Below are 20,268 nucleotides of genomic sequence, written 5' to 3' on the forward strand. Positions count from 1 at the left end.
GAATGACAGACCACTCCCTTCGGCTGAGGTGGTGGAGCCTTGACTGGCTGAAACAGGGTGCGCGCCACTGGGTGATGCAATGGTAGCTGCGGTAGGCTGGACCACCACATCGGAGCCATGGTTCTCCCAGGCGACTTTATGGCAACGCTGCATATGTTGACACAGGGCCGTAGTGCCAACATTGACACCCTGGCCACGCTTCACCTTCTGCCCACATATTCTACATATGGCCATGTTAACCTCCTCTGGCAGCTTAATAAAAAAAACACCACACCGCTGAGTAGGTGATTTTCCCCCCCAAAAGGCCGCACTGACTGATTGCTACCGCCGCTGCCTCCATGAACCCTGCTGCGAAGCGGGTGGTCTACCCCAGGCACGATTGGCTCCCGACCTCCCACTGCTGCTACCATGCTGACTCCCAGCCATGCTACCACCTTGTTGGGTCAGCCGCTGCCTCACCGGCAAGCTGCCACCCTCTTCTCCTGATGAAGCACCTTCTGCACCCGGCTCCCAAGTGCGATGGGCTTCATCATCGAGTAGTGTCTGCATGTCACTGATGTCTTACTGAACGGTCTCTGGGTCAGGAGCGTGAACGCTCGCAACACCACCTCCCATGCCACTCTCCTCATCACTACTTACCCACCTAGTGGAGGAAGCGGCAGTTGTCTCCTCCAGATCTTGGCTGGGCAGTAGCTGCTGACTTGCCCCTAGTAGCTCGTCCTTGCGATATAGTGGAGCAGAGCCCACAGCATACATAACTTTTCTGGCTGAGGGAACAGAAAAGGACAGAGGCAGGTTGAAGACCGGTGAGGGCACATGGCCTGCTCCCGGCCAATGCCAGATGAACCCACCAACTGATGGCTGGAGGTGTCTCATGTCACTTGGGATGAAGTGGATGACTGAGTTAATAAATCAAGAACTGCTGGGTTGCTGGTCAAGACAACTGCTAGATGACACCGGGAGCTCAGGCCTCTCGCTGCGACTCCTGCTGCTACGTCCCCTATACTCTGCTGCAATCTCTGCCTGCGCCAAAAATATTTAGGCCTCGTTCCCTCTGTGCATGGCCTGGCACTTCTCTGTCTGACATACTTTTAGCTGAACTACATAAATTAAAAGCAAATTAAAAACACCCCTAAAAGCGACGAATATATTTTTCTTTTTGTACTGAAATAGGCCAGTAAACACTTAGCAGAAATAAATGCACCAGTAAAGGGTGTATACAGGGAGTGCAGAATTATTAGGCAAGTTGTATTTTTGAGGATTAATTTTATTATTGAACAACCACCATGTTCTCAATGAACCCAAAAAACTCATTAATATCAAAGCTAAATATTTTTGGAAGTAGTTTTTAGTTTGTTTTTAGTTTTAGCTATTTTAGGGGGATATCTGTGTGTGCAGGTGACTATTACTGTGCATAATTATTAGGCAACTTAACAAAAAACAAATATATACCCATTTCAATTATTTATTTTTACCAGTGAAACCAATATAACATCTTAACATTCACAAATATACATTTCTGACATTCAAAAACAAAACAAAAACAAATCAGTGACCAATATAGCCACCTTTCTTTGCAAGGACACTCAAAAGCCTGCCATCCATGGATTCTGTCAGTGTTTTGATCTGTTCACCATCAACATTGCGTGCAGCAGCAGCAACCACAGCCTCCCAGACACTGTTCAGAGAGGTGTACTGTTTTCCCTCCTTGTAAATCTCACATTTGATGATGGACCACAGGTTCTCAATAGGGTTCAGATCAGGTGAACAAGGAGGCCATGTCATTAGATTTTCTTCTTTTATACCCTTTCTTGCCAGCCACGCTGTGGAGTACTTGGACGCGTGTGATGGAGCATTGTCCTGCATGAAAATCATGTTTTTCTTGAAGGATGCAAACTTCTTCCTGTACCACTGCTTGAAGAAGGTGTCTTCCAGAAACTGGCAGTAGGACTGGGAGTTGAGCTTGACTCCATCCTCAACCCGAAAAGGCCCCACAAGCTCATCTTTGATGATACCAGCCCAAACCAGTACTCCACCTCCACCTTGCTGGCGGCTGAGTCGGACTGGAGCTCTCTGCCCTTTACCAATCCAGCCACGGGCCCATCCATCTGGCCCATCAAGACTCACTCTCATTTCATCAGTCCATAAAACCTTAGAAAAATCGGTCTTGAGATATTTCTTGGCCCAGTCTTGACGTTTCAGCTTGTGTGTCTTGTTCAGTGGTGGTCGTCTTTCAGCCTTTCTTACCTTGGCCATGTCTCTGAGTATTGCACACCTTGTGCTTTTGGGCACTCCAGTGATGTTGCAGCTCTGAAATATGGCCAAACTGGTGGCAAGTGGCATCTTGGCAGCTGCACGCTTGACTTTTCTCAGTTCATGGGCAGTTATTTTGCGCCTTGGTCTTTCCACACGCTTCTTGCGACCCTGTTGACTATTTTGAATGAAACGCTTGATTGTTCGATGATCACGCTTCAGAAGCTTTGCAATTTTAAGAGCGCTGCATCACTCTGTAAGATATCTCACTATTTTTGACTTTTCTGAGCCTGTCAAGTCCTTCTTTTGACCCATTTTGCCAAAGGAAAGGAAGTTGCCTAATAATTATACACACCTAATATAGGGTGTTGATGTCATTAGACCACACCCCTTCTCATTACAGAGATGCACATCACCTAATATGCTTAATTGGTAGTAGGCTTTCGAGCCTATACAGCTTGGAGTAAGACAACATGCATAAAGAGGATGATGTGGTCAAAATACTCATTTGCCTAATAATTCTGCACTCCCTGTATTTGTTTTCCTTTTTGTACTGCAATAGGACACTGAATCCTTTCACCACATATAACTGCAGAAGTGAAATGTGTATATATTTTTCCTTTTTGTACTGAAATAGGCCACTAAACTCTTTCAACACAAATAACTGCAGAAATGAAATGCGTATACAGTCAGGTCCATAAATATTGGGACATCGACACAATTCTAACATTTTTGGATCTATACACAGCCACAATGGATTTGAAATGAAACAAACAAGATGTGCTTTCACTGCAGACTGTCAGCTTTAATTTGAGGGTATTTACATCTAAATCAGGTGAACGGTGTAGGAATTACAACAGTTTGAATATCTGCCTCCCACTTAAGGGACCAAAAGTAATGGGGCAATTGGCTTCTCAGCTGTTCCATGGCCAGGTGTGTGTTATTCCCTCATTATCCCAATTACAATGAGCAGATAAAAGGTCCAGAGTGCATTACAAGTGTGCTATTTGCATTTGGAATCTGTCGCTGTCAACTCTCAAGATGAGTTCCAAAGAGCTGTCACTATCAGTGAAGCAAGCCATCATTAGGCTGAAAAAAACAAAACAAACCCAGAGATGGCAAAAACATTAGGTGCGGCCAAAACAACTGTTTGGAATATTCTTAAAAAGAGGGAACGCACCAGTGAGCTCAGCAACACCAAAAGACCCGGAAGACCATGGAAAACAACTGTGGTGGATGACCAAAGAATTATTTCCCTGGTGAAGAAAACACCCTTCACAACACTTGGTCAGATCAAGAACACTCTCCAGGGAGGTAGGTGTATGTGTGTCAAAGTCAACAATCAAGAGAAGACTTCACCAGAGTGAATACAGAGGGTTCACCACAAGATCTAAACCATTGGTGAGCCTCAAAAACAGGAAGGCCAGATTAGAGTTTGCTAAACGACATCTAAAAAAGCCTTCACAGTTCTGGAACAACATCCTATGGACTTGTACCAAAGTGATGGGAAGAGAAGAGTATGGAGAAGGAAAGGAACTGCCCATGATCCTAAGCATACCACCTCGTCAATGAAGCATGGTGGTGGTAGTGTCATGGCATGGGCATGTATGGCTGCCAATGGAACTGGTTCTCTTGTATTTATTGATGATGTGACTGCTGACAAAAGCAGCAGGATGAATTCTGAAGTGTTTCGGGCAATATTATCTGCTCATATTCAGCCAAATGCTTCAGAACTCATTGGCGCTTCACAGTGAAGATTGACAATGACCCAAAGCATACTGCAAAAGCAACCAAAGAGTTTTTTAAGGGAAAGAAGTGGAATGTTATGCAATGGCCAAGTCAATCACCTGACCTGAATCGGATTGAGCATGCATTTCACCTGTTGAAGACAAAACGGAAGGAAAAATGCGCCAAGAACAAGCAGAAACTGAAGACGTCTGTTGATGTCTATGCGTTCCAGACTTCAGGCTGTAATTGACTGCAAAGGATTTGCAACCAAGTATTAAAAAGTGAAAGTTTGATATAATAATAATAATAATAATAATAAATTATTATTTCCCATTAGTTTTGGTCCCATAACAATTGGGAGGCACATATGCAAACTGTTGTAATTCCTACACCATTCACCTGATTTGGATGTAAATACCCTCAAATTAAAGCTGACAGTCTGCAGTTAAGGCCTCATGCACACGACAGTATTTTTTTCACGGTCCGCAAAACGGGGTTCCGTTGGTCCGTGACCATTTTTTCGTCCGTGGGGCTCCCTTGATTTTGGAGGATCCACGGACATGATAAAAAAGGCGTTTTGGCGTCTGCCTGGCCGTGCGGAGCCAAACGGATCCGTCTTGACTTACAATGCAAGTCAATGGGGACGGATCCGTTTGACGTTGACACAATATGGTGCAATTGCAAACAGATCCGTCCCCCATTGACTTTCTATGTAAAGTCAGGAGTTAATATACCATAGGATCTGAGTTTTCTCCAATCCGATGATATATTTTAACATGAAGCGTCCCCATCACCATGGGAACGCCTCTATGTTAGAATATACCATCGGATTTGAGTTAGATCGTGAAACTCATATCCGACAGTATATTCTAACACAGAGGCGTTCCCATAGTGATGGGGACGCTTCAAGTTAGAATATCCTACGAACTGTGTACATGACTGCCCCCTGCTGCCTGGCAGCCCCTGATCTCTTACAGGGGGCTGTGATCAGCACAATTAACCCCTCAGGTGCCGCACCTGAAGGGGTTAATTGTGCTTAACATAGCCCCCTGTAAGAGATCAGGGGCTGAGAGGCAGCAGGGGGCAGACCCCCCTCCCTCCCCAGTTTGAATATCATTGGTGGCCAGTGTCCGCCCCGGCCCCCCCCCCCCCTCTATTGTTTTAATATCATTGGTGGCCAGTGTGCGGCCACCAATGAAATTAATACAATAGAGGAAGGGAGGGAGGGGGGGGCCACACACTGGCCACCAATGAAATTAATACAATAGAGGGAGGCAGGGGGGCCGCACTGGCCACCAATGAAATTAAAACTGGGGAGGGAGGGGGTCTGCCCCCTCCTGCCTGGCAGCCCCTGAACTCTTATCATAGTTAATTGTGCGGATCACAGCGCCCTGTAAGAGATCGGGTGCTGCCAGGCAGCAGGGGGCAGTCATGTACACAGTTCGTAGTATATTCTAACTAGAAGCGTCCCCATCACTATGTGTTAGAACGCCTCTGTGTTAGAATATACTGTCGGTTCTGAGTTTTCACGAAGTGAAAACTCAGCTCTGAAAAAGCTTTTATGCAGACGGATCTTCGGATCAGTCTGTATGAAAGTAACCTACGGCCACGGATCACGGACGCCAATCTTGTGTGCATCCGTGTTTTTTCACGGACCCATTGACTTGAATGGGTCCGTGAACCGTTGTCCGTCAAAAAAATAGGACAGGTCATATTTTTTTGACGGACAGGAAACACTGATCACGGCTGCAAAACTGTGCATTTTTCGATTTTTCCACGGACCCATTCAAAGTCAATGGGTCCGCGAAAAAAAACTGAAAACAGCACAACGGCCACACACAACGGTCGTGTGCATGAGGCCTAAAGCACATCTTGTTTGTTTCATTTCAAATCCATTGTTGTGGTGAATAAAGCCAAAAATGTTAGAACTGTGTCGATGTCCCAATATTTATGGACCTGACTGTAGCTCAGGGATGCTCTTCTGGGAGAAATATTTCCTTCCGGGGGGGGGGCCTACCTGTGCAGTGTGCCAATGGCCACAAATTTTCTAAAGACCTCAGAGTCCACCAATTTATATGGCAGTAGTTTGTCCCTCTTTATAGCTGCGGTATTGTCACGGATGGTGTACAGGAAACAAGACAATGCAATATCATCAATGACTCACTGGATACACAACTAAGGAACAAAAGGGAGACCCCTGCATGAGACCTGCCACTCTCCCTGACTGCTCAGCCTATGCGAACACCCCAAAGGTGGATGGGCGCATATCCACGTACCTCGGCTATCTAATACCTGAAGACCCTACAATAGTAAGGGGACACGACCACCGGCTCCCTACACTAGACACTGAGGGAGTCAGGGTCTCCTGAAATCCAGCAGACAGAAAATCACAAATAAAGGAACAGTACTTATCTTGCAGAGGACTGGGAAATAGGAGCAGCATGCACACACACTCCAGGAAGTTGTATAAGCCGCACACTACTGCATTATGGGAAGGAACTTAAAGGGAAGCAATCAGTCCAACTGCATGACAGCGGAGATAGACTAACGAGATGAGGAACTGAAACCAAAACAAAGAAACTCAAGGAGGACGATCTGGAAGGCTCCTGGCAGAGCTTCTCAGCTGTCTGGTTGTGACAGGTATCTCAGAAGAACTGCACACAAATGCTGCACAATACAAATGCATTAAATAGAAATTATAGTCTAGGTATATCGCACCCCTGCCTCAATCAGATTTTTTGGGGGGCAACTCATATCCCACCAGTTGCAATTAGTTGTTCCAATGGCGTTTGTCTGTCTGTATAGCTGCAGTATCTCAGCAGAACAAATGCTGCACAATATGAATGCACTATATAGATATTATATTATAAGTATATCACACCCCCTGCCTAAATCAGATTTTTGGGGGGACAACTGGTATTGCACACCAGTTGCAATTAATTGTTCCAATAGAGTTTGTCCTTCTGTATAGCTGCAGTATCGCAGCAGAACCGCACACAACTGCTGCACAATACAAATGCACTATAATATACTTTCTATGTTAGAAAGTATTTATATAAGTATATTGCATCCCTCAGTATGTCACATTTATCTATAGCACACCAATACCAGTCCTTAAAAGGACTTTTGTGGCCCTATTAGCTAGCGTTTGGTGTCTCTAACAGTCTGTCCCTGCGCCACAAAGCAACCTCTCCCTACACTGGCAAAAAGACAGAATGTAAAATGGTGGCCAGATCGGGTTTATTCATAGAGTAGGAGGTGTGTCCATGTGCGGAAACGTCTCAATTGGCTGTCCTGTCTAGGGCTGCAACGATTAATCGAAGTTATCGATAATGTTCGATATCGGGATTAGTTGTCAACGAATCCAATTATCGAATAATCGGCCGATTCGTTGCTATGCGGGGCGGGAGGTCAGGGTCCTTAACCAGCAGTAACTTTTACTTCAACTTTAAATCAGCGCATCTTTACTAACTTACAATGAAGCTCCGGTAACAGGCAGAGCGGGCGGCGGCGTTACGTCACTCACTCACGCAATGCGCCTGCTCCGCCTCCTTCATTCATAAAATGGGCGGAGCAGGCGAGTCACGTGAGTGAATGACGTTACACCGCCGCCTGCTCTGCCTGTTACTGGAGCTTCATTGTATTTGTAAGGTAATAAAGATTATAGAGCTGATTTAAAGTTCAAGTAAAAGTTACTGCTAGTTAAGGAATAGTCTGAATACGGACGTGGCCGGTGTATTGAGAGATCTGTGGATGGCACTGTTATGGAGGGGATCTGTGGATGGCACTGTTATGGGGAGGGGGATCTGTGCACTGCTATGGGGAGGGAGATGTGCTGATGGCACCGTTATGGAGGGGATCTGTGGATGGCACTGTTATGGGGAGGGGGATCAGTAAAGAGAAAACATACAGCAAAACTGAATGACATTAAATTACAACATAGAAGTTGTAAAATTAAGGCAATTCTGCTGTGTGTTTACAATTTGCTGGAAGAAAATGCACCATTAAGCAGGTATGTGGTTGCAAAAACCGCAGCACCAAAAACGCAGTAGAGCCACAACATGTGACAACACCCTCCTGGTCCACGCAATGCCGCTTCCTCTCTGTGCACGGATCCGATGTCAGAGGGAAGCAGCCAATGGCAGGCAGTGACGCAATGGTAGCGAGTCTGGTCCCCATCAGCGCCTACCATTGGCTGCTCAACATTTTCTTGCAAAATCTCTTCAAAAGCAACACAGCGTCAAATAAAATAAAAAAAAATTCCTGCAAAATCTATCCTTCAAAAATCATACGATGCTTCTTCCCTTCTGAGCCGTGTGCCCATACAGCAGTTTATGACCACATAAGGCATTTCTGTAAATTGCAGAATCGGGGTACTAAATATTAAAGTTTTGTTTGACTGCTAACGCTTCCTCCGTTACAGGACAAATGGATCAATAACGAAAAGTTTTCCTTTCATTCTGGAATACTTAAAGTAACCCTTTAGGTGTTCCAGAATTTAGTTAGTAAAATTGGTTTTGAATAATTTGAGGGGCGTAGTTTCTAAAACTCAATTATCAAGTTATTTCAATTATGCAAGCCACTCAGTCACTTCAGAACTGAATTGGTCCTTTAAGCCTCCTGTGTGAATTCCGGCAGTCTGTGCCTGCAGAGAACATCCTGCCGGACTTCACTGGATCCAGCACTGCTGGATGAGGACGGAAAGTCTGCGGGCCCCATTAAGTATAATGGGGTCAGGCGGAGATCAGCAATCATTCCAGCAAACAAGCAGAGAACATGCAGTGGTTTGTGTCTGGCTGATTTTCCACCGGAGCTTCACATCAGAGGTGTGAAACTATCCTAAAAAATAGGATTTGGAAATTTTCAAAATGGATTGTAAAATTTTAAGTCTTCTAAAGTATAAAAAAATAAAATAAAATGACATTTACAAAATGATGCCAACATAAAGTAGACATATGGGGAATGTTAAGTAAAAACTATTTTATGAAGCGTCACTATCAGTCTTGAAAGGCAGAGAAATTCTAATTGCAAAAATTAGACTAAAAATTTACCACTAAAAGTCACGAGAAAATCTAAAAATGGCTTGGATAAGTAAAAGCATTCCAAAGTTATTACCACAAAGTGAAAGATCAGATTTGCAAAAATCTTAAAGGGGTTATCTAATTTCTCAAAACCCACCACATGTACCGGCCCTCTCAACAGTAATATACTTACCCCACTCCCAGCGCCGCACATGGATAAACACATCCGGAGTCAGGGGAAGAGCAGCCAATGGGAGGCGGGGACAGGGGAACGCTTGTCCCCATCTGCCATTGGCTGCTCCCCCTCAACACCAGATGTTTTAATCAGTGTGCAGGGAGAAGCAGCAGCGACAGTGCAGGGACCAGGAGCGGCGTAAATATATTACCGTTGAGGGGCCCGGCCCATGTTGGGGAGGGGTGGAAGGAGGCTGAATAATTTGATAACCCCTTTAAGCTTTAAGGTGAAAAGTCGCTTAGTACTGAAGAGGTTAAGAAAACACAAGCATAACAAGGTAAATATTGGCAGCAAGTTTCAATTTGCACAATACAAAGAATAGCATACTTTCAACAGGAAAAAAGGGTGGCTTTATTGTTTTATCACTGTACTGAAGTGAGGGATGAGGAGTGAGAGAAGACATTAAAGAAGTTATCAGGCCTATAATATGGAGGACCTATCCTCAGGATAGGTCATCAATATTAGATTGGCAGCGGTCTCACACACTGCTTCCCCGCCGATCAGCTGTTTGAAGAGGAGACAGTGCTCCATTCGATCATCGCATCCTCTTCATTACACCGCACTTCGTACCGGAAGTGCAGTTTAATGCAAGCAAACCACTCCATTTAAGTTAATGAAGCGGGTGCCAGTATTTACACTACACCACCACTACACTGAAACGAGACTTAGTGTAATGACAAGGAAGCGTTGCTCACATGGATCGCCGCCTACTCGTCTCACAGCTGATCCAGAGTATAGGTCATCAACCATATGGGCTGGATAACCCCTATATTAGTTAACAAGGATATCTGGTGGCTCAGTGGTTGTCACTGGTGCCTTGCAGCACTGGGGTCTTGGATTGAATCTAACCATGGACAACATCTGCATGGAGTTTGTATGTTCTCCCAGTGTTTGTGTGGGTTTACAAACTAATAGGGAACTTAGATTGTGAGCCCCATTGGAAACAGCTTGAAGCTAATGTCTGTAAAGCGCTGCGGAATAGGTCAGTGCATAAAATATAAATATTGAATTGCTTACCATGCTAAAATCCAGAAGGTCACTTAATTCCTTGTCTGTGCCCACTGCCATTCTCTGCTGTGAATTCATACTCATCCAGTTTTATAAATAGGGTTCCCTAATTTAAAAATGGAAAACAGTATTACTAATCTAACAGCAAGAAAATGTAAGCAAATTTAAGATTTTAGACAAAGGCCCAAACCACATCAAAATCTACATGTTACTTGGGGATTTGGCCCAAATCTCAGACTTTACACTGCATGCTTTGAACTTGCTATTCACTGCAATGCTGTGGGTTTCCAAATCTGTGAAAGTTCCAATCATGTAAGCACCCACTGGGAACATAGACAATGTTAGGGTATGGCCACACATTTTTTTGGACACGGCGGTGGCGAAATCTTACTGCAGGATTTTTTTTGCCAAAGTCAGAAGTGGATTCAAAAATATTTTTTAATAAATTGTCCTATCCTTGTCCTACCTGGTGGCTGAAAGACCTGCAGGCAGATCAGTCTCAAAAAACTGTGTATATATTTGTGGTTGAAGACCAATGAAATAATTTAGAAAATTGCTTCATTTATTAACCACTTCAGCCCCCCTAGCTTAAACCCCCTTAAGGACACAGCCTTATTACACCTTAGGACCAGGCAATTTTTTGCAAATCTGACCAGTGTCACTAAGTGCTGATAACTTTAAAACGCTTTGACTTATCCAGGCCGTTCTGAGATTGTTTTTTCATCACATATTGTACTTCATGACACTGGTAAAATGAAGTCCAAAGAAAAACTAATTTAACAAAAATTTGGAAAAATTTGCAAATTTCAAAGTTTCAGTTTCTCTACTTCTGTAATACATAGTAATACCCCTAAAAATTGTGATGACTTTACATTCCCCATATGTCTACTTCATGTTTTAATTATTTTGGGAATGAGATCTTATTTTTTGGGGATGTTACAAGGCTTAGAAGTTTAGAAGCAAATCTTGAAATTTTTCAGAAAATTACAAAAACCCAATTTTTAGGGACCACTACAGCTCTGAAGTCACTTTGCGAGGCTTACATAATAGAAACCACCCAAAAATGACCCCATTCTATAAACTACACCCCTCAAGGTATTCAAAACTGATTTTACAAACTTCGTTAACCCTTTAGGTGTTGCACAAGAGTTATTGGCAAATGGGGATGAAATTTGAGAATTTCATTTTGTTGCCTAATTTTCCATTTTAACCCATTTTTTCCACTAACAAAGCAAGGGTTAACAGCCAAACAAGACTGTATCTTTATTGCCCTGACTATGCCGTTTACAGAAACACCCCATATGTGGCCGTAAACTACTGTACGGCTACACAGCGGGGCGTAGAGTGAAAGGTGCGCCATATGGTTTTTGGAAGGCAGGTTTTGCTGGACTCGTTTTTTTTGACACCATGTCCCATTTGGAGCCCCCCTGATGCACCCCTAGAGTAAAAACTCCAAAAAAGTGACCCCATTTTAGAAACTACAGGATAGGGTGGCAGTTTTGTTGGTACTAGTTTAGGGTACATATGATTTTTGGTTGCTCTATATTACACTTTTTGTGCGGCAAGGTAACAATAAATAGATTTTTTGGCACCGTTTTTTTTGTTATTTACAACATTCATCTGACAGGTTAGATCATGTGGTAATTTTATAGAGCAGGTTGTCACGGACGCGGTGATACCTAATATGTATACAATTTTTTTTATTTATGTAAGTTTTACACAATGAATTAATTTTTAAAACAAAAAAAGTTTTAGTGTCTTCATAGTCTAAGAGCCATAGTTTTTTCAGTTTTTGGGCGATTATCTTAAGTAGGGTCTCATTTCTTGCGGGATGAGATGAGTTTTATTGCCACTATTTTGGGGTGCATATGACTTTTTGATCGCTTGCTACTACACTTTTTGTGACGTAAGATAACAAAAAATGGCTTTTTTTACACCGTTTTTTTTAATTATTTTTTACGGTGGTCACCTGAGGGGTTAGGTCATGTGATATTTTTATAGAGCCGGTCGATACGGACGCGGTGATACCTAATATGTATACTTTTTTTGTATTTATGTAAGTTTTCCACAATGATTTCATTTTTGAAACAAAAAAAAAAAAATCTGGTTTTAGTGTTTCCATAGTCTAAGAGCCATAGTTTTTTCAGTTTTGGGGCGATTATCTTAGGTAGGGTATGATTTTTGCGGGATGAGATGACGGTTTTATTGGCCCTATTTTGGCGTACATACGACTTTTTTCATCACTTTTATTACCTTTTTTGGGAAGTAAGGTGGGCAAAATTTCTATTTCATCATAGTTTTTTATTTTATATTTTTATGGCGTTCACCGTTCGGGTAAAGTAACATGACCGTTTTATAGATCAGGTCGTTACGGACGCGGCGATACTAAACATGTGTAGGGAATTTTATTTTTTTCATTTTTAAATCAGTGATAAATGTGTTTTTTGATTTTTACTTTATTTTCACTTTTTTTCACTTTCTTTTTGACCCAGACCCACTTGGTTCTTGAAGATCCAGTGGGTCTGATGTCTGTATAATACAGTACAATATATATTGTACTGTACTGTATTTTACACTTTGTCTGAACAGATCTATGCCTAATAGCACAGATCTGTTCAGCATCATGGACAGCAGGACACCCGAGAGGCGTCCTGTTGCCATGGGAACCTTCCCCGTCTGCTCAGTACTGGTCAGAACTTCGCAGACGGGGAAGGGTAAGGACGGGGCTGTCGGGGGGCTCTCTCCCTCTCCCATCGGGGGGCTGCAAATGCACAGCAGCCCCCCGATGGGAGAGGGAGGGAGCTCCCTGCGCTGTTAACCTTTTCCATACAGCGGTCCGTACGGACCGCTGTATGGAAAGGGTTAAACGGCTGACATCACAGCACAGATGTCAGCCGTTTATACCAGGGTGCCAGCAATGTGCTGGCACCCTGGTATACCCACTAGACGCCAACGATTATTCAAGGGGAGGCGGGCGGGGGATCGCGATCCCGCCTCCCGCACCCCTCCCCCGGCACCTCCCACCGGGCTAAAATCACTCAGGGGTGCAGGGGGGGGGGGGGGGAATACAGATATATTTTAGGAATACTAAAGTTTCTGATCCCCGCGGTCCCTAACTGCAGAAATCGCAGCAAACTGCAGGTTTGAATTGACCTGCGATTTGCTGCGATCGCCGACATGGGGGGGTCACGGGACCCCCCCCCCCCCGCGCATTTAGCCTAGGTGCCTGCTCAATGATTTGAGCAGGCACCGGGTTCCGATTACTGCCAGCCGCACGGCAGTGAACGAAAATACACAGGGCGTACATGTACGGCCTGTGTCCTTAAGTACCAGGACACAAGGGCATACCTGTACGCCCTATGTCCTTAAAGGGTTTCTATCACTTCGTATGACATAATTAGCTGTCAGACACTAGCGATCTGCTAGTGTCTGCTCTGGCCAACCATCCTACTATAATCACTTGTGGGGCAGCGGTTTTGCTAAAAAACTAACTTTTATAAATATGCTAATGAGCCTCTAGGTGCTATGTGGGCGTCATTAGCACCTAGAGGCTCCGTCTACCTTCATACACAGCCGCCGCCCAGCGCGTCCCTCCAGCCCGCCCATGTCCTCCTCCGTGTGACGCAGCGGACAAGTTCTCGCGCATGCGCCGTGCGCGGCTGTATTCGGCGCATTTGAGATCTCAGCTCGGAGCGGTCAGACATTCAATGCGCATGCGCCGAATACAGCCGCGCATGCGCATTGAATGTCTGACCGCTCCGAGCTGAGATCTCAAATGCGCCGAATACAGCCGCGCACGGCGCATGCGCGAGAGCTCGTCCGCTGCGTCACACGGAGGAGGACATGGGCGGGCTGGAGGGACGCGCTGGGCGGCGGCTGTGTATGAAGGTAGACGGAGCCTCTAGGTGTTAATGACGCCCACATAGCACCTAGAGGCTCATTAGCATATTTATAAAAGTTAGTTTTTTAGCAAAACCGCTGCCCCACAAGCTCTTATATTAGGATGGTTGGCCAGAGCAGACACTAGCAGATCGCTAGTGTCTGACAGCTAATTATGTCATACGAAGTGATAGAAACCCTTTAAGGGGTTAATGACCAGACCACTTTATACAATTCTGCACTACACTACTTTCACGGTTTATTGCTCGGTAATACAACTTACCACCCAAATGAATTTTACCTCCTTTTCTTCTCACTAAGAGCTTTCATTTGGTGGTATTTCATTGCTGCTAACATTTTTACTTTTTTTTATACTAATCGAAATTGACCGAAATTTTTGCAAAAAGAGTCATTTTTCACTTTCTGTTGTAACATTTTTCAAAGAAAACTACATTTCTATATAAATTTTTCTCAAAATTTATTGTTGTACATGTCTTTGATAAAAAAAAAAATGCAATAAGTGTATATTTATTGGTTTGGGTAAAAGTTATAGCGTTTACAAACTATGTACAAACTATGGTGGAAAAAAAATGAATTTACACACTTTGACTTTCTGAGCACCTGTCATGTTTCCTGAGGTTCTACAATGCCCAGACAGTAGAAACACCCCACAAATGACCCCATTTCGGAAAGTAGATACCCTAAGGTATTCGCTGATGGGCATAGTAAGTTCATGGAAGTTTTAATTTTTTGTCACAAGTTAGCGGAAAATGTTTTTTTTTGTTTTTTTTTCTTACAAAGTCTCATATTCCACTAACTTGTGACAAAAAATAAAATTTTACATGAACTCGCCATGCCCCTCACGAAATACCTTGGGGTGTCTTCTTTCCAAAATGGGGTCACTTGTGGGGTATTTATACTGCCCTGGCATTTTAGGGGACCTAAAGCGTGAGAAGTAGTTTGGAATCCAAATGCGTAAAAAATGTCCTGTGAAATCCTAAAGGTGCTCTTTAGAATTTGGGCCCCTTTGCGCACCTAGGCTGCAAAAAAGTGTCACACATGTGGTATCGCCGTACTCAGGAGAAGAAGGGCAATATGTTTTGGACACACCTTCTCATTCAAAGAGTTTTCTTTATTTTCATGACTATGAAGGCATCAAAACTATGAATTAACACATATGGAATTATATACATAACAAACAAGTGTGAAACAACTGAAAATATGTCATATTCTAGGTTCTTCAAAGTAGCCACCTTTTGCTTTGATTACGGCTTTGCACACTCTTGGCATTCTCTTGATGAGCTTCAAGAGGTAGTCCCCTGAAATGGTCTTCCAACAGTCTTGAAGGAGTTCCCAGAGATGCTTAGCACTTGTTGGCCCTTTTGCCTTCACTCTGCAGTCCAGCTCTCCCCAAACCATCTCGATTGGGTTCAGGTCCGGTGACTGTGGAGGCCAGGTCATCTGGTGCAGCACCCCATCACTCTCCTTCATGGTCAAATAGCCCTTACTTTCAATGTTTTCCCAATTTTTCGGCTGACTGACTGACCTTCATTTCTTAAAGTAATGATGGCCACTCGTTTTTCTTTACTGTGTACTTTAGCTGTGTATCCACCTGACTTCTCCTCAACGCAATTGATGGTCCCAACCCCATTTATAAGGCAAGAAATCCCACTTATTAAACCTGACAGGGCACACCTGTGAAGTGAACACCATTTCAGGGGACTACCTCTTGAAGCTCATCAAGAGAATGCCAGGAGTGTGCAAAGCAGTAATCAAAGCAAAAGGTGGCTACTTTGAAGAACCTAGAATATGACATATTTTCAGTTGTTTCACACTTTTTTGTTATGTATATAATTCCACATGTGTTAATTCATAGTTTTGATGCCTTCAGTGTGAATCTACAAATTTCATAGTCATGAAAATAAAGAAAACTCTTTGCATGAGAAGGTGTGTCCAAACTTATGGTCTGTACTGTACCTTTCAAGGGTTAAAAAAATTGCATCTACAGCCTGCCAGCGAATGATCGCCACTGGCAGGCTGTAGATCCACTCGTTTACCTTCCGATCCTGTGAGCGCGCGTTCACAGGAAATCTTGCGTCTCACGAGATGACGCGTAGATGCGTCAAGGAGGAACAAACCGACCGCAGGACGCATCCCTGCGTTAGGCGGTCGGGAGGAGGTTAATTCATTTCAACACCAGTGGTACAAAATATACATCAGTGTAACGTTTCGGGCCCTTTTAGTGGGTGCCGTTTTTCAAGCTGTTCCGGTGCTTGTATGCACAATATTTACTCACATCGCGCAGGGCAAAGGCATGGGGTTGCCAGAAACCCCGGTGATGTCGCCGGCACTGATAAGCGGGATTTAGCGCTGCCCTAGCCAGTAAAACAGCTAGGGCAGCGCTAAAGCCCGCCCATCAGAGCCGGTGACGTCACGAATACACTGCCAGGGCGGAAGTTTCCGCCCGTCAGTGTGTTATTGAAAACAAAAGAGCCCGTGCCCTGTGCGATCTAGCGCAGGGCAAGGGAGCGCATCGGAGCATAAGATGCTCCGATGCTAGCTTAAGGGAGGCTGCCTGGGTGAAAATAAGGGTATGTCGAGGTTCAGCTCTAAACTTGGACAACCCCATTAACATGCCGCGGGATCCCATCGGCACCCCACAAATGCGATAGTGGGGTGTCTGTGTGTGTGAAGGCTGGCAGGAGTCTGATGTAGGCCCCAGAACAGCCTTGAGTAATTTCAGTCAATGTCAGAATAGCACCGACATTAAAATGCAATGCAGGGATAATGCATTGCATTTTAAAATCAATAAAAAAACAAAACTGTGTGTTATAGTCTCCTTGTGGGACTATAAAGTGATTAAAAAATATTTAAATATTATTATATATAATGTATATATTAAATCCGCTTTTCAATGAAAAAAAAAAAAAAAAAAAAAAAAAATTTAAAAAAAAAATCCCCCATATGTTTGGTATTTCCACGTCTAACGACCCGGACTATAAAACTATCATGTAAATTATCCCCTACGGTGAACGCCGAAAAAAACGCGATCAAAAAGAGCCATTTACTCCAAAATGATACCAATTAAAAATACAAGTCGTCCCGCAAAAATCAAGCCCTCCCACAACTCCATAGAAAGAAAAATAAAAGTTATGGGTCTTGAGAAGCAGCAATGCAAAAACATTTTTTTATTTTATTGCAATTTATAAATTTATAACGTAAAAACGCAGTGGCAGTATTGCTGTTTCCCCCCCCCCCCCCCCATCTCCCTCCCAGATATAGCACCATTAAAAACTACAACTTGTCCAGCAAAAAAACAAGCCCCCATAAAGCTATAGTTATAGCTCTTGGAACGAGACAATGAAAAAAGTAAGAAAAACGCTAGTCAGTAAGGCTCAAAACAGGCTGGCCATATTTATTATTAACCCCCTCCCGACCAGCGCCGTAGTACTACAGCACGCTGATCGGGCGGGTGCAGGAGCTGTGCCCGCCTGATCAGCTGCAGGGGGACTGGCTGTTCCCTTTAACCCGACCCCTGCTGTATGCGCCGGCATCGGTGAAAACAACTATGCCACGGTCAGCGCTGAACGCAGCATGTGCGAGGTGTGTGGAGGGAGGGAGCTCCTTCCCCATCGGGTCCCCCTGGATCTCACAGGCAGGAAGGCTGTAACTGTATTACAGTGTGTAATACACTTACAGACAATGCATTACAATACAGAAGTACTGTAATGCATTGTACAGGTGATCAGACCCACTAAAGTTTTAAAGAAAAAAATAAAAAGTTTTGCATAGTAAAAAAAAAATATATATAAAAAAAAAGGTTATTTTCCCGTAATTAAAAAATAATATTGGGGGGAAAAAAGGAAAAAGGTATACATATTCGGTATTTTCACATCTGTATCGACCAGCTCTGTCAAAATATCACATGATCCACCCTGTCAGGTGAACTCAGTAAAAAAGAAAATAAAAAGTTGCTAAAACAGCCATTTTTAGTCACCTTCCCTCACAAAAAGTACAATACCAAGTGATCCAAAGGGTGTATTTAGCCCAATCAAACAGTCATCTCATCCCGCAAAAAATTAGACCATACATAAGACAATCGCCCCCAAAAAAAATAAAAAAATAAAATAGGACTCTCAGAAAATGGCAACACAAAAACAAGATTTAATTCTGTTAAAAAAAAATGCATTTACTGTGTAAAAAACAAAACTAAAAAATTATAGACTTATTAGATATCAGAAAACCAAAAAAAAAGGACCTTTAGGATATCTACTAAACCAAATCAGAAATACCACACATACAGTACAAAAACATCTTTATTGTGTCACATATGAAGGACATACATATAAGTAACAGAAAATGTAAAAACACTGAGAAGGTGAAAGCCCCCCAGCCTTAGGTCTCCAAGTGTGTAAGAAAGGGCAATCCAAATGAGATGTAGAAAAAATAAAAAAAACACTAATGCAGGTATGCAATAAATGTGACCCAACAGTCCAGTCAGTTAAACCAAATGGTTTTTGACTATATACCCAAGACATCATCAGAGATTAATACATATCATTGTGAAATAATGAACCAATTGTCACTACGGTAATTATAAATCCAAAAGAAGATCCAAGTGATTTCCATATTGCAAATCAGAGAATATATGCAATATACAAGATACAGACAAGATACAGACATGTATATGAATAGTAAGACATACAGACCAAGAACTGAGGGGAGTGGAGCAATCCAGACGTACGTTTTGCTGCGATTCTCAAATACACCCATAGTTTTATACCCTATTCAGTCCAATGTCTCCCTCCTACTAATTATAAAATATTCACCTGAAAATAGTTAGGCAATGGGAGCGCTCATTCCTGCGTGACACAGGTGGCATGCTGTCTAATGGCGTCGGGATGTCGCGAGACAGCGAGATCGCCCACATAGATCAATATGGTCAAATCTCGCGACATCCCACATGCCGATACTCCCACCCCAAGAAATCTCGCACATGTGCATCATGTGTGTAACAAAAGAAACGCCACTCAGCTGCGTCACGCCGGCAATTCCAACCCCTTTGCCAAATCGGGCGCCATCTTACAAAAAGGCATATTGCCCATCTCATATTTAATAGAGAAACCAAAACAAAATAACAAATTACAATCTCACATTCATATTATTATTATGACCTGACGAGGCCTGACATGGCAGCATATTTCAAATTGAGCAGCCTGGATCTAAGAGGGAGGACCAAGCATAAATGTAGCAGATCCCACCACCCTGTGCGATTGCGATGCCCACCATCTCAGAGCAGGGCAGATTGCCCATATCCAATAAATAGCCTAACAGACCAATATGAATCATGTATAAGATTACATCACATAGCTTGTTATATGAAGAAATAAAATGGATAAATTCATCCCTGCCTCATTTAGTTCATAACGCCCAATAATTTGATAGCTAAAAATGTGACAATCCATTATCACGTAAGGTATCGTCAATACATGTCTTGATAGTGTCTCCGTCAAAACCAGAAATATCAAGTGTAAACATTGTTGACAAGGGATGCATAATCTGAAACGTGCCCATGTGGCTTCTAATATAGCCTTAAAATAATATCACACGGTTATTATGTCACTGTCACCTGATCACTGATGCACTTTGGCAGTTAATGTATAGACACCATTAACTTTAGGTCTTCTCTTACAGTAGGATATATTAGAAGCCTATCGCAATCATGGGCACATGAGAGGGACATTGGACTGAATAGGATTCAATAGGGTATAAAACTATGAGTGTATACGAGATGGACACGACCCCAGAGGAAGCACAGCGAAATGTAAGTCAGCGTTGCTCCACTCCACTCAGCTCTTGGTCTGTATGTCTTACTATTCATAGTGGTAGTCTCATTTTGTACCTCTGTATCTGTTGTATATTGCATATATTCTCTGATTTGCAATATGGAGATCACTTGTCACTAATTATAAATCCAAAAGAAGATCCAATTATATCATTATTTTACAATGATATGTATTAAGCTTTGATGATATCTTGGGTATATAGTTAAAAACCATTTGGTTTGAGTGACAGGTGACAACCTGCTCTATAAAAAACATGAGATGCCCCCTGAATGCTGTAAAAAAAATAATAATAATAATA

The 20,268-nt window shown here is 43.1% G+C and overlaps 1 protein-coding gene across 1 annotated transcript in view; it reads right to left on the reverse strand.

Annotated features, from left to right (window-relative positions):
- LOC120990941 (transcription factor E2-alpha-like) overlaps positions 1-20,268 on the reverse strand; it is a 412,522-nt gene that overhangs the window by 304,945 nt on the left and 87,309 nt on the right. Inside the window, exon 2 of the mRNA XM_040419833.1 lies at positions 10,255-10,351. Within this exon, the coding sequence (XP_040275767.1) occupies positions 10,255-10,329 (75 nt within the window). The 5' untranslated portion in view covers positions 10,330-10,351. The remainder of the gene's footprint in view (positions 1-10,254; positions 10,352-20,268) is intronic.

This window comes from Bufo bufo, chromosome 2 (assembly GCF_905171765.1).
Source record: "Bufo bufo chromosome 2, aBufBuf1.1, whole genome shotgun sequence".
Taxonomy (NCBI): Eukaryota; Metazoa; Chordata; class Amphibia; order Anura; family Bufonidae; genus Bufo; species Bufo bufo.